The sequence below is a fragment of the Ceratina calcarata genome, unplaced genomic scaffold (genome assembly GCF_001652005.2).
Source record: "Ceratina calcarata isolate Rehan_Ccalc_2016 unplaced genomic scaffold, ASM165200v1 scaffold54, whole genome shotgun sequence".
In the NCBI taxonomy this organism is placed as follows: domain Eukaryota; kingdom Metazoa; phylum Arthropoda; class Insecta; order Hymenoptera; family Apidae; genus Ceratina; species Ceratina calcarata.
Genome location: NW_017176565.1, coordinates 407678 through 420274, shown reverse-complemented (window position 1 = coordinate 420274; position 12597 = coordinate 407678). Strand labels below are relative to the sequence as shown.

General features: G+C 44.7%; 4 protein-coding genes and 1 long non-coding RNA gene across 18 annotated transcripts in view; 2 read left to right on the top strand and 3 right to left on the bottom strand.

Annotated features, from left to right (window-relative positions):
* The first annotated feature begins 101 nt into the window (after window positions 1-101).
* LOC108628735 (flavin-containing monooxygenase FMO GS-OX-like 7) lies at window positions 102-9506 on the top strand. 3 transcript variants are annotated; one of them, XM_026816715.1, is made up of 8 exons: window positions 102-313; window positions 781-1011; window positions 1090-1231; window positions 1297-1430; window positions 1498-1701; window positions 1768-2053; window positions 2126-2439; window positions 9414-9506. In XM_026816715.1, exons 2-7 carry the CDS (start codon window positions 800-802, stop codon window positions 2429-2431), a joined length of 1284 nt encoding a protein of 427 aa, XP_026672516.1. In that variant the 5' UTR covers window positions 102-313; window positions 781-799; the 3' UTR covers window positions 2432-2439; window positions 9414-9506. The 3 variants fall into 3 exon arrangements, with proteins under 3 accessions (XP_026672516.1, XP_017886333.1, XP_017886334.1); XM_018030844.2 differs by lacking the exon at window positions 9414-9506 and having other exon boundaries at window positions 2126-2663; XM_018030845.2 differs by lacking the exons at window positions 102-313; window positions 9414-9506 and adding an exon at window positions 584-669 and having other exon boundaries at window positions 2126-2663.
* On the bottom strand, window positions 412-774 carry LOC113464793 (uncharacterized). Its single transcript, XR_003389654.1, has 2 exons — window positions 613-774; window positions 412-507 (listed from the first exon to the last, which is right to left on the bottom strand). It is a non-coding gene; the product is annotated as an uncharacterized LOC113464793 (long non-coding RNA).
* On the bottom strand, window positions 2577-10145 carry LOC108628712 (CUB and peptidase domain-containing protein 2-like). Its single transcript, XM_026816765.1, has 7 exons — window positions 9074-10145; window positions 3747-4012; window positions 3568-3662; window positions 3409-3497; window positions 3085-3343; window positions 2870-3022; window positions 2577-2808 (listed from the first exon to the last, which is right to left on the bottom strand). The coding sequence occupies exons 1-7, from the start codon at window positions 9796-9798 to the stop codon at window positions 2605-2607; spliced, it is 1791 nt and encodes a 596-aa protein (XP_026672566.1). The 5' UTR covers window positions 9799-10145; the 3' UTR covers window positions 2577-2604.
* pHCl-1 (pH-sensitive chloride channel 1) overlaps window positions 4404-12597 on the top strand; it is a 56573-nt gene continuing 48379 nt past the window's right edge. For 3 of the 12 annotated variants that reach the window (XM_018030839.2, XM_018030838.2, XM_026816712.1), the window contains exon 1: window positions 4408-4706. The gene's annotated coding sequence lies outside the window, so the exon portion shown is untranslated. Of the gene's footprint in view, window positions 4707-12597 lie in introns of all 12 variants that reach the window. The other 9 variants (XM_018030836.2, XM_018030833.2, XM_018030843.2 and 6 more) reach the window with 7 other exon arrangements.
* Window positions 10324-11822, bottom strand: LOC108628711 (trypsin-1). The gene is made up of 2 exons (XM_018030806.2): window positions 11769-11822; window positions 10324-11601 (listed from the first exon to the last, which is right to left on the bottom strand). Exons 1-2 carry the CDS (start codon window positions 11815-11817, stop codon window positions 10865-10867), a joined length of 786 nt encoding a protein of 261 aa, XP_017886295.1. The 5' UTR covers window positions 11818-11822; the 3' UTR covers window positions 10324-10864.

The following is a 12597-nucleotide window of genomic DNA, read 5'->3' as shown; positions in this document are numbered from 1 at the left end:
GGTTCACTCGCGAGACATGTCAATTGTCACATTAATTAGTACGTGAAAAATCTTATCAAGAAAGTCGCTTATCGAACTGTACGCTACTTGGTTTGTACAAAGTTGCGACGCAACGTTATCGCGATAAGACCATTGCGGTTTCATATTTTTTCCGCGTTTTCATTTCCTTCCTGCTGTTTTGAAATTTTTCTGGGCGACATAAAAGTGACGGAAGAAATCGGAAAGACAAATTCGTCGGAGAAGAGCGAAACTTGACACCTCTTGGAACAGTGTTACACATTTAAATTTACGTACATAGTAAAGTGTGCGACTGGTAAGCGACTCATCAGAGATTCCATAGTGAAAACCGTCTCATGTATGACATTACCGAAACGACGACAATTCTTGGCTCTCAAAATTGAACAAATAATGTATGCGCAAAGTTTCACGGTTCTTCGTTTTTTAATGTAAATATCATTCGTTCATGAAAGTAATTTCGCGTTGCGAGAGATGAAAATATATAGGAAGCTGAAAGGAAATCACGATAATTGGAATTAGTTACGCACGTTTTCTGCATAAATTAAAAAGTGTATAATTTGTTTTGAAACACGTTATCAGCGGACGATATTCAACTTTTCTCAAGTCAATTTGCGAACACTGTGCGGGTAGCAATTTGTCGCGTGATACCAAGTAATGTTCATTCATGTTTAACGATAAATAATAGTTTTTCTTTTTATTAATAATACGAATCGATCCTGAGCGCGATGTCCTCGGTAACTGTGAATAAGTTTTGCCACCTAGGTTACGTGCAATTCTGCGAATGGCCGAGTCGTCGCAACGCAAAAAGGTATGCGTGATAGGAGCTGGCGCAGCCGGCTTGTGCGCTGCCAGACACTTGGCACCCAATTCGAAATTCGAGTTTCAAGTTTACGAGCAGACGAGCGAGATCGGAGGCACATGGGTTTATAAAGAGGCAACAGGGATCGACGAAAACGGCTTGCCCGTTCACTCGAGCATGTACCGAGACTTAAGGTTGTCCATTTTAAAATCGGTATTATAATTCATTCACATTGGAAGTCGCGTTAAAGTAAACTCGTATTCGAATCATAGAACCAATTTGCCAGCGAAAATTATGAATTTCCCTGATTATCTGGAGATGAACGCCGTGGAACCTTGTTGCGTGTCGCATCAGGAGGTTCGAAGTTATTTACAAAAATACGCGGAGCATTTTGATCTGCTTAGACACATTCAGGTAAACGTAAACGTGCAATTCATTGTCGACGTTGTTCAGTTTTTAACGAAATGTTGATATCGCAGTTCGGTAAAAGAGTAGAGTCCGTTCGATTAGAAATTTCACCCGATGGTGCAGAGAAATGGATGGTGCGTATAAAAGTGGTTAAAACGAAGCGCGAGGAAGAGGCTACTTTCGACGCTATAATGATCTGTAACGGGTGCGTTTCTTTTTACTCTAAAATAGTATCGCGTTAAATTTCTGATAGATTTATATTTTGTATTCAGACATTACTTTGATCCTTACGTACCAACGATACCAGGAATCGAAACTTTCCCGGGCACGATAATCCACAGTCATTCGTACAGAAAACCGGAAGATTTTTCTGGGAAGAGCGTGTTGATTCTAGGAGCAGCTTCTTCCGGAGTTGACATCGCGTTAGATTTGTCTAATCACGCGTCTCGAGTATATTTGAGCCACAATAACGAAAGGTGCTTGATTTATTATATATTACGATCAATCAGTTATTAGATAAATTCTTAATGATGTACGTTTAGGTTGAATAATACATTACCACAGAATCTGACGGAAGTGTCAGGCGTGGAAAGAGTAGAAGGAACAAAAATATTTTTAAAGGACGACAGTTCCGTTATAGCAGACGCATTTATGTTCTGCACCGGATATCGGTTCAGCTTTCCGTTTCTGAACGCGGATTGTGGCGTAAAGGTGGAGGACAATTTTATAACTCCGCTGTACAAGCACTTGATTAACATTGATCATCCTACAATGTGTATCGTCGGAGTGCCTACCGTCGTAGTTCCATTTCCCATGTTTCACGTGCAAGTAATTATCTATTCGTACTTGAACAAGCTGCAAGGCTTTCGTGCGAAACAGTATACGGAATGCATATTTTAGGTACAATATTTTCTCGCACTCTTAGAGAACAGAGTAAGTTTGCCATCGAAATCGATCATGTTGGACGACTCGCAACTGAAGACAATTAAAAAGAGACACGCGCATAAATTGAGTGACAAACAATGGGCATACAACGATTCGTTAGCGGACGCCGGTGGTTTCGAGCGTTTACCAAAGTTTTACAAGCTGGGATACGAAGCGTGGTGGGCTCAAAGGAAGAGGAATCTCTTGAACTACAAAAAGGCCAGATTTCTATTGTCCCAGGATAAAGAGACCGTCGAAGTAATTTTACCGAATGGAAATTAAATATCCAGGTATGAAACACTGATAAATTCGTTACAGAAGGCATCGAATCGAGGGATGTCGATTCGTTTTATTCGAAACGATTATCTGTTTTGTGTTATGAATACCGAAATCGATTACAGTCGATGTCACTTGAATGAACCAATTGTTAAATTTAACAGCTTCAAATAGATTTATTAAAAACCGAATAATAAGTGCATAAAAGCTGACAATGGAATAAAATTGTTAAATCGTGGTTGCTCCGTTTTGCTTTTAATCCACTCGGTTAGACCGATGACGTCAGTATATACGCCAGGCGAATTCGGTTGACCACAATCGGAGCCCCACGAAGTTATACCGATTACAGTAAAGCTGTTAACCAACGGACCACCGGAATCACCCTACGCGAAACCAAAGGGTAATCAGACATAATCCACCCTGTCCCGGTCAGACTAAGTTTACCTTGCACGTGTCCTTGCCTCCTCGCGAGTATCCGTAGCACACTTGATGCTTGGTCACCTCGAAACTATCTTCGTAATCTCTTATACACGTTTCCTTGTTCACTTTTGGCACGATGGCGTATTGGAGTTTCGTGGATAATCTCGGAAACGAATTCTAAACATTCATTCACTTTACATTTATCACGCGAAACGTTATTGTCTGACGAGCGAACTTACGACGAAGTATCCCCATCCGGCGATCAAACCCCAACTTGTATCGTAGGAATGAGAACGTTCGGGTAACTTGATAGGTCGCGTTGCGTCGTTAAACACGAACGGTGGATCCACCTTGAAAACCGCGATATCGTAATCGTTATTGTTCTCGTTGTACTTTTCGTGGTAAATGAGTTTTGTCACGTCGTGAAGTACTCCGCCGTAATCGTGTCTGTTAGATCCGCTGCGAACGCTTATTGAGACAGTAGGATTATGGACGAATCTGCGGCAGTTGAACGAACGGTGAACTTAAAAAATAAGCCGCTCGATAGAGGGATCGTTACTCACGGAGTGACACAATGAGCGGCCGTTAATCCCCATTCTCTATTGATGATAGTCGCACCGCACGCGTGATGGCCGTTTACCATGTACGATAGCTAATATGAGCAATCGTCCTCTTAGTTGCATTACCGGAAAATCGATAGAATTCACTACGACGATACTTGCCATGTACGGGACTTCCGTGATATCGATAGGTGCTCCGCCGACGATCCGGTCTTCCGAAGACAGTGTCATTGCACTCGCGAAATGGTCCCAAATCGCTGTCGAACGAACGTCATTCAAAATTCAAACTGCATGCTTCTGCTTATAAATAAATTGTTCCGGTCCATCGGTATAATACTCACACCCGAGAAGAAAGAAGGAAACTTTGAAGAGGAGTCGGTTCATACCGGGCGCTAATGCACGACCGCGTTCTTTCGCGACTCTAATAATCGAGTGAATTTTAAGTGAGAATTGCGCAATATATCCTTGTACCTTATCGAGAAGCCGGAACAGTTTGGAAATAATTGTACCAGGACATGTCGACGAAAAGTTATAGTTTGCGAGTCGTATCGTTATCGTTAGATTACAGCACGACGACGTCAGTAAACGCGCGAAACAAATACGGAATTAATCATTTCTACACGGTGTCTTTCTCAGTAAAATTCTTCTTTACTTTAACGATGCATTCACGTTGGGGAATAAAAAAATTTATCCGCGCGATGCTTTCATGTTTGTAGATGAGTGAAGATGATAAAGGGAAGCGGCGCGACGGGTAAATAAAAAAACGGAACGGTCCGTCAAAGAGAATATTTCGACGTCGTAATGGGAGAACGGAACGAAGGATGGAAAAGTATTGTCCGAGTATTCGCAGTGACGAAAAAAGCACAAATAGTTTTGTATTGCTAAACAAAGCTGGCAGTAGGGAGTATCGAATAGTTTGACCGTTCGGTTATACATAGTTATAGTTCGGCGAGGCGGGGGCGGTCTAGTGAGCTCGGCGGTCGAGGGGTGGCAGTGCGGCAGCGTCGCGCCGAAACAACCCTCAGTCTGAAAGTTACCGCGGCGTCGGGTGTGTGTCTCTATCGCCGGGCGAACTTTCTGCGCGACGACCGTTTTGCCGCATATAACGTCCGCCTACGTCCCTCTCGTTTGTGTTTCGTCCCGAACCCGTCTGTGTCCCCGGGTGTCCTCGTCGAATCGCGAAGTGCGGTTTCGTTTTCGATACTTTCCCTGGATTCAGCCTTAATTCACCGAGCCTGTCGACGTCGGCGAGCCACCAATTGAGAGAATCCGGACGGACGGTACCAGCGAGCATCGTTTCGGTGAGTCGTTCTTGATCGTGCGCCAAATTCTCAGTCATAAGTGACATAACGATGCTCTTTGCGAAAGCGAGTGCACGCGATTTCCAGCAACGACGATTATTAACCATCACCATCGTTGCGCGAGCCTTCGATCCGCGAACCGTTCTTCCCCGAGCGAAGACGAAAACTCTAATTTCCCCCGGGATATATCGTCCTTACTCGAAAGTTTTATTCGCAACTCTCTCGCTTCCTACGGTACACATAGCTTCGTGCATACAAATGTACATATGTGTCACAATGTACGATACCCAACAGTTGGATATTCATCACCTTTGGGCGCGATAAAACATCTCGCTGCTCGTTTAATTCGATCGAGCTCATTTGTCACGGGAGAGAGCTTTCGATCTACAATTTAGCTAGTATCTAAGTGTTCTATTTTCTCATTGATCGGCCATCTTGGATCAATGCTTATCGAATTATTTATCAAACGCTCGACAAGTATATTCCAATTGTCTCACCGCCTAGTCGGTACCCCGGTTATGAAACATCGTCATTTAAATTCCAAGATTGTTTTCTTCTCGAAAATCGATCGCTCCACTCGGGATAGACTCGTCGTCGATTTCGAAAATAATCTATTCTTCGAGCTAACGCGTAATTCCGGATTTTTTATCTGTTTATTCTCAAAATAAACGTAGCGTAAATACTGACTGAGTTTTACGACAAATCCTGTACTACGTGCCTGCGTAGATCGATCAAATACTCAGATTCAAGCGATTCCAAAACACAAACTACTCCTCGTATTGAGTAAACAAGATTAGGGAATCATTTTTATTCACTGTCGTAATTACACGCATCGATATCCCCATTTTGTCGCGACTCTCAGCTAAATGAGTTCGGATGAATCGGCAACCATTTACCGTACTCTGTTTGATATCGGTCCGTAAACAACGCGATAGGGATAGAGAAATGCGTTATCGATTTGTTGGTGGAACTAGTTAGGATACGAGTTTTATGGTAAACGATCGTTAACATCTCTTGGGTGCTCTATATTTCGCGCACATCTCAAAGGGTTCTCCCTCTCCCTTTGCCTACGAAAATTGCGCCGTGGACTATGAAATTTTTCTAAACCCGCTGGAGTAAAAACGATGTGGTGGTCAGAGCTCGACCATGATAAAACGTGGCTAATAGAAAGAAGTTTTTGAAAGGAGATCTTTGTAATCAGTTCGGATTTAATTGATCCGCGTTTCACGTTGAGCAAAGGTTAAATAAGTCACGAAAAGACCGAGCACGGACGCGTTTCTCATACACGTGTATATTTACAATTTTATAAAACATGCGCGGTCGGGTACACAGGGGTCGGTCGAATCACGCAGGCCTCGCTTTCTTTGGCATTAAGCACGTATGCGGTTAATTACGTTTTCAAAGATGAAGCTTTCGAGTGAGTCGTCGATGTTCTCGCCTGCATGCATATTCATTTATGCATATACGGTACTGATTTCGTCATTGTATGTGTGGACGCGTGTGTACGTACATCGGGTGTGTGCGCTCGTGTACGTACGTTATGACCTTATGAACAGGTTGCCTTTGCCGCGCCGCCGTCGATGATACGCGAAAACGATCCACTTTCTGTAGACAGAACGTCGGCCAGCGCGTTATACCTGCCTCTTTTGTTTTACGAGCTGATCCAGTTTCATCCAATCTTTTTTACTCGTTGCAGTAAACCCTTGACGCAAAGTATCTAATCTTAACTGTTACCGTAATCGAGGAGCGCAGCAAATATCCGAGGTAATGCATGCGGAGAACGGGAACGAAACGAGATTTAGGTCCCATTTATTTTTCAACGGAGAACTCGATTCGACGTAACGATGACGTTGAAACGAAATTGAGGGAACGTAGGAACGGTGAATGGAGGAAAGCGGCACGCAGAAGGTTAATAGCAATATTCCGAGCAAGCTGGTTTGATTTCGGGTAGCACACGCTTCTAGCGTCGAGGTCAAAAGTTCACGCTGTCTCCTAGTGACCACACGTACACACACTCACGCGTTTCATTCGTACTCTCCCGCTGTTTTGCCTCGTTCCGTTGGGAACGTATAATAAGTAAATCAAACATTAGCCGCGGTAAAAAAACGTTCAATTATCCGATCGCGTCCTTTCCCGTCCAGGGCTCCTCCAGCCACGAGCCTTCGCGCTGGAAATATCTTTCCGCGAATGCCTTTTTTTCTAAAATGTCATGCACTGGCATCGGCTTTATAAATATCAAGTCGGTCGGCCTATAAATATTGAAAGACTTCTATAAATATCGATTAATAACGTGCACGCGCTAAATTATTATATTCAACGATCGATGAGTTAATTGAACGTAGAGACGCGTGAACGTTTCACGACGCTCGAGATTTTCATCCCAACTACGTGCCTGAAAACGTGTGAAGCTCAGCAGGATCGGCTCCCACGGTGGAACATAAGATTTTCGCTCGTCTAGCGACGTTCCTCGATTAAGAGACACGGTCGCGGCTTTCGAGCGTGAAGGAAAGAACGAGCAGCGTGCTGCTGGTTATCGGGAGGGTGGTAATCGAGGGGAAAATCCGTTAACGCACAATTCGTGTCCTTCGCGGCTAAGGGGTCGGCTAGAAAGGATACGATGATGTTCAAGGTAAACGTATCCTTTCTAACGCGGGGTAATCGCGATTGACCTCGATCGGATCGTCCTCGTTCGCTAGGTTCGATCGTTAATTCCGCGTTGACCAGGCAGACGTTCTAAAAATAATTTATCGACTGGTCCTTGTTCCTACGTATGGTTGTACGCGTTCCTCATTTCCTTTGTCTCGTTCGTCGAACTTTGCTCTCCATCGATCCTTCGAATGCGTGTTGGCAACTGGCAGGTATCGATATCCATGCCAGTCATCTAAATTAATAGAGAATACCTCATTTTTCGATAATGTAATATACGGAAATATACAGAACATGCCTTGAATTATTATCTCAATTAGATTTGTAATATTAATACCATGAATGTCTTGTTATCTTGTTTAAAAGTCCACGGCCTGCAGGTATTACGGTTCTCCAGGCTGAAGGTAAGAGGTGTCGAAGAGAGCAATCGAGAGTCTCCTGGCTATTTTCTCAATTCGCGATTTCCGATTGCTGCAGCTTCGCGAGGAGAATAGAATTTGGATAGTATCATCCTCGCTGGCCAAGATCCAATCGTGCACCGGTGTTCATACGAAGCGAAGGATGCACTCGGGTATACATACGGTTTCGTTGTGCCGAGCCAATCGCGAACGTAATCACTCCCGTCGCTCTTGCCAACCGTTCTCGTGCTGTATCTTCGATAAACGAAAATTCGCTGCTCGCTTTCTAAAGTTTTCGCGCCACGAACTTTCACCCCCTTTCACGTAGAATGCTCTCAGGTACGTTTCACGGCAATGGCCGGTGCTAGCAAACGGATAGCGTTTAACAGACTAAAATGTGTTCAACGTGTACACACGGACGCGTTACTAATAGGTTGTGGGAAAATCGCTTTTGGCAAACGTTTCGCTCGCGACTGATGCCATGAAACGGAACCGTGTCTTTCGATGCCTTTAACCCACATAAAAGTGGGGCTCGTTTCTCGACGAATTGGACAACGTGTTCGACTTTTTGCGTAATTACAGATTTGGTTCCTTTACGACCGGTCACCCGTTCGTCAATCAATTCGCTGGTACATTCGTAACGTATGGGACATTATCATCCGACCTCGGCACACCGCTGTTAGGATAGTTGGTTTCACGCTGCCAGAACGATGAATGGTTTTGGCAAAGTACAATCGTTTGATCCGACAGCGTAAATCAATCTCTAATTGCATGAATCTTCTCGAGACTCGACGTTCATTCGCCGATGACAACCGCGCTCGGTGTGCTCGCAGGTCTTTCGCAAAAGGTGCTCGAGGTTTTTCGCGTTTCGCCACCGGAATTTCGCGGGAGCTGCGCAGGAGTCCCGTGTCCGTGTCGCGCCGATGATACGGCGCAATTTGTTAATGAAAGGTGCACTTTACTGTATAGTTTCCGACGCGGAAGCCGCGGAATAGGATTAGTGCATTAGTCGAGATTGAATCGGGGACTTTGTTGCCGCCGCGAGAGGAGAATTAATTTCGACTTTAACCGGATTCGCGAGAAACGCAGCCGCTCGAGAGCGTTCAAGCTTTGTGTACAGGTTGCTTCCGACAGATTTCCGTTGTCTGAGTACAATTTATTGCAAGGAGCAAATACATGTTACATATTTATTTCCAACATTAGCCAGTTAACAAGAGAATATACATACTTATTAAGAATAAAAGATTTAAGATTAAACGTATAACTGTCGGAACGAAGAAGGGTCGTCATAGTGTCCGCGTTAGGCCTTGGCCAAACGTTTACGCCTTGATTCCGGTCTTGGACGTGATCCAGTCGCTGAAGGCAGCAACCTCGGTATGCACGCCCGGGTATCCCTTGCGGGCGCAGCCGTAACCCCAGGACACGAGTCCGGCGAGACGGCCGCCGATGGTCATTGGGCCGCCGGAGTCTCCCTGGCAGGCGTCCTTTCCTCCCTCGGGCACCGCCGCGCAAATCTGTCCCGCCGGCAATCCACCGTAAGACTTGTACGCCTCGTCACATGAGACCTTTGACACGATGGGAACCGTGACCGTCTGCAAAACCTCGGTGGTACTGGATCCTTCCCTGGTCGCGCCCCATCCCGTGATAATAGCGCTGATTCCAGGCACGGATTCCTCGTTCTGCTTGAACAACTTGATGGGCTTACGGGTTGCGTCAAGCTTGAACGGGTTCTTCACTCTCATCACGGCGACGTCGTTCTCCGGGACACCGTGCCAGTTCGTCACGTATTTCTCGTGAACGAGTACCTCGGCAACCTGGTGATTGCTACCACCCGAGGATTTGGTCGCAGTTCCGGCGACCACCGTGATGCTCGAAGCCGGGTACGACATGCAATGGGCAGCCGTGATGACCCATTCCTCCGAAATGATGCTACCACCGCAGAACTGGAAACCGTAGGCCTTGAGAGCTACTTGGTGTGGCACTTCCTCGATCTTTACGTCGGTTCCGCCCACTATCTGCCCGGTGGGTGAAAACGGGTTCAGGGGCATCGGTCTTGTCAGTGGATTGGCTGGGAAAAAATAAATATCCGTTTATTTCCAGTGTATAGAATAAATATACGCGAGCGTAGATTCTCGTAGAGAAGGGAATGCGTTTCGTAAAGGCATCCATAAGGATGAAGGAGATTTACGTCGTTGTTATAAATCCTCGAGAAAAGAAGTTGATAAAGGGAAACTGTGTTGCAAGTAATGGGTACAAGAGGCATTGGTTCCCATAAGAAGCTTAGCTTCCGTGATGCATACTTTATCGTTTGTACTGTAGTTTTAATGGATCGTAGCAGAAAATAAACTAATAAAATTCTAATGACAGTAAAAATGATACTTACCTGTGGCGATAGCCAACAGAGCGAGGAAATTCAGTAGAAACATCTTGTAGTTGAGTTCTGACGGTTGTCTGCCTATTTTCCGAAATTCATTTCGTATTTATATGAAAAATTGGGTAGCCAAAAATTGGGGAGGGATTAATTTCACTCGTCGATAAGGGGAGACAGTTCCAAGAAAGAGCGAGATTAAACATTTTCGAAAATATGATCGCGCGTCCCTCATCTGGGATTTACCAACAAAATCAATCAACGTACGATGAACGCGTTTCATTGTCTCCTTCAATTCTTTTATTCTTGTATTATCTGTCCGTCTGTTTGCAACCGATACGCGTGAATCAGCGGAAATATCAGCTCTCGGAACAAAGACGCATTCCAAAGTGAATCTGAGAAATGCGTGAACTACAAAATATCTCTATCATGATGAGTGTCGAACGATTAATCAATTTCAATGGGTTTATTGATATGTTAGTAGGACTAGTACGTCTATCACTTAAATTAAATAAAGTGAAACCAGGAAATTTAACGATAGTAATAATATACAATTTATTTACATAATTAAAACTATACAGTGTTGCACTTAAGGCTTTTACAAAAGTTCATGGCAAGAAGTTAGAAGGATTTTCAATTGAATCATCATCGATAATACATGGAGTAGCAACTGAAGCTGCGACTAGAATTATTATCCTTTTTTTTGTCCGTCGTCGAATCATTTTCTAATGAGAGGAAATCACAGATTAGATGCCGCTGTTCTGTTTGATCCATTGCCGGTAGTAAGAGACGTCCGTGTATACTCCTGGATATTTAGGGGTGCCGCAACCCATTCCCCAAGAGACGACGCCGACCAGTTGTCCATTGACGACCATGGGGCCGCCGGAGTCCCCTTGGCAGGAGTCCTTGCCGCCCTGCGTGTATCCGGCGCAAACCTGACCCGCGGGAACACCTCCTACGCTTTTATAAGCGTCGTCGCAGCTCTTCTTAGTGATCACAGGGACGGAGACCTTGCGCAGCGCCTCTGGAGCTTTTCCAGACTCGGTGTTTCCCCAGCCGGTGATCAGAGCGTTCTTTCCAACCAGGGACGCGGAGCTTCCTTGGAATAGGCTCACTGCTTTTCGTCCGTTGTTGAATTGGAACGTATCGGCGATACGGAATAGGGCGATGTCGTTTATCGGGATTCCGTTACGGTTGGTGTCGTAAGATTTGTGACGAATAATTTGTACGACTTTGTGCAACGAGCCGCCGGAATGGACGTTGGTAGAGCCCGATCGGATTTGGTAGGAACTGGCAGCATAGTCTGAGCAATGTCCGGCGGTGACCACCCAATTGCTACCGATTATGCTACCTCCGCAAATGTGGCGGCCAGAGTACTGTAAACTGATTTGGTAAGGCGCCGTGAAAATCGTGGTTTCCTCGCCACCCACGATGCGGCCGTCCATTCGCAGATCGATCATCATCGTCTGGTTGATGGGGCTTCCTATAGAACGAAACGTGTCTGTCTTAAGATACATTCTTTATACGTATCGAAAGATCCTCCGCGATCTTATGAATCAATTATGTATGCAAAGTTGCGAGTAATTTTTATTACAATGAGAACGTTGTTCGCAGAATGAAGCAAATAAATAAATATATGCAAAGACTTACCGGCCACAAAGGCCACCAAGGCGAAGACCACGACAAGGTGTTGGAGCATCTTGAAAGTTGGCTTCCTTACTTTCGTCGATGCGAGTGCGGTGTCTGTGATTGCGGATTGAAATCGTCGCGGTATTTATAGTAGCTAATCGACTGTCCTAATAGACGTATCGGTGTAATCTAAAAGTTAATCTAATATCTAGAACCTAAACTCTTGACAATCGTTTCGATAATCAATTGTCCGTGGCTCGCTTATCTTTCGATTTTTCGCCCGATATTAATGGTCCGCGATGCGCGGATGGGGTCAACAGGAGACAGACACGTAGTTAAACTATTATCGATGGCTTTTAATCTAGTTTTCGAGTGCGCTATCGATCAAATCGATGCGATGAGCGACGCTTAGGTCGCCTCGATTATTACGCACGTGTCACGAGGAGTCGAGCTCGAAAGCGTCATAGCAGTCTTCCTCAGTTTCGATTCCGATGCACGGACCTGATCTGAAAATCCAGTAATTACAGTTAATCTCATCGATTACTTCGTTAAACGATTCCGATGAATTTGGAGTGGCTCCATAAAATATCCCTAATTACATTTTAAGGATGTATTGGATATACAGACAATACCAAAAGTTTATGCACTTTAGAAACGCATTTTTTAAAAAGAAATCAGACGTCGAAGGAACTTTGCTAATAATAAACAACAAAAAAAAATTTACGATTTTTCCGAGATTTTTCCAAGGGGTACACCTTCAGATTTCGCGAAATTTTCGTTTTTCGCCAATAACTTCCAAACGGATGGACTTAGGGGGGCATTTTTAGGACCATTTTATAGAGGACGACGA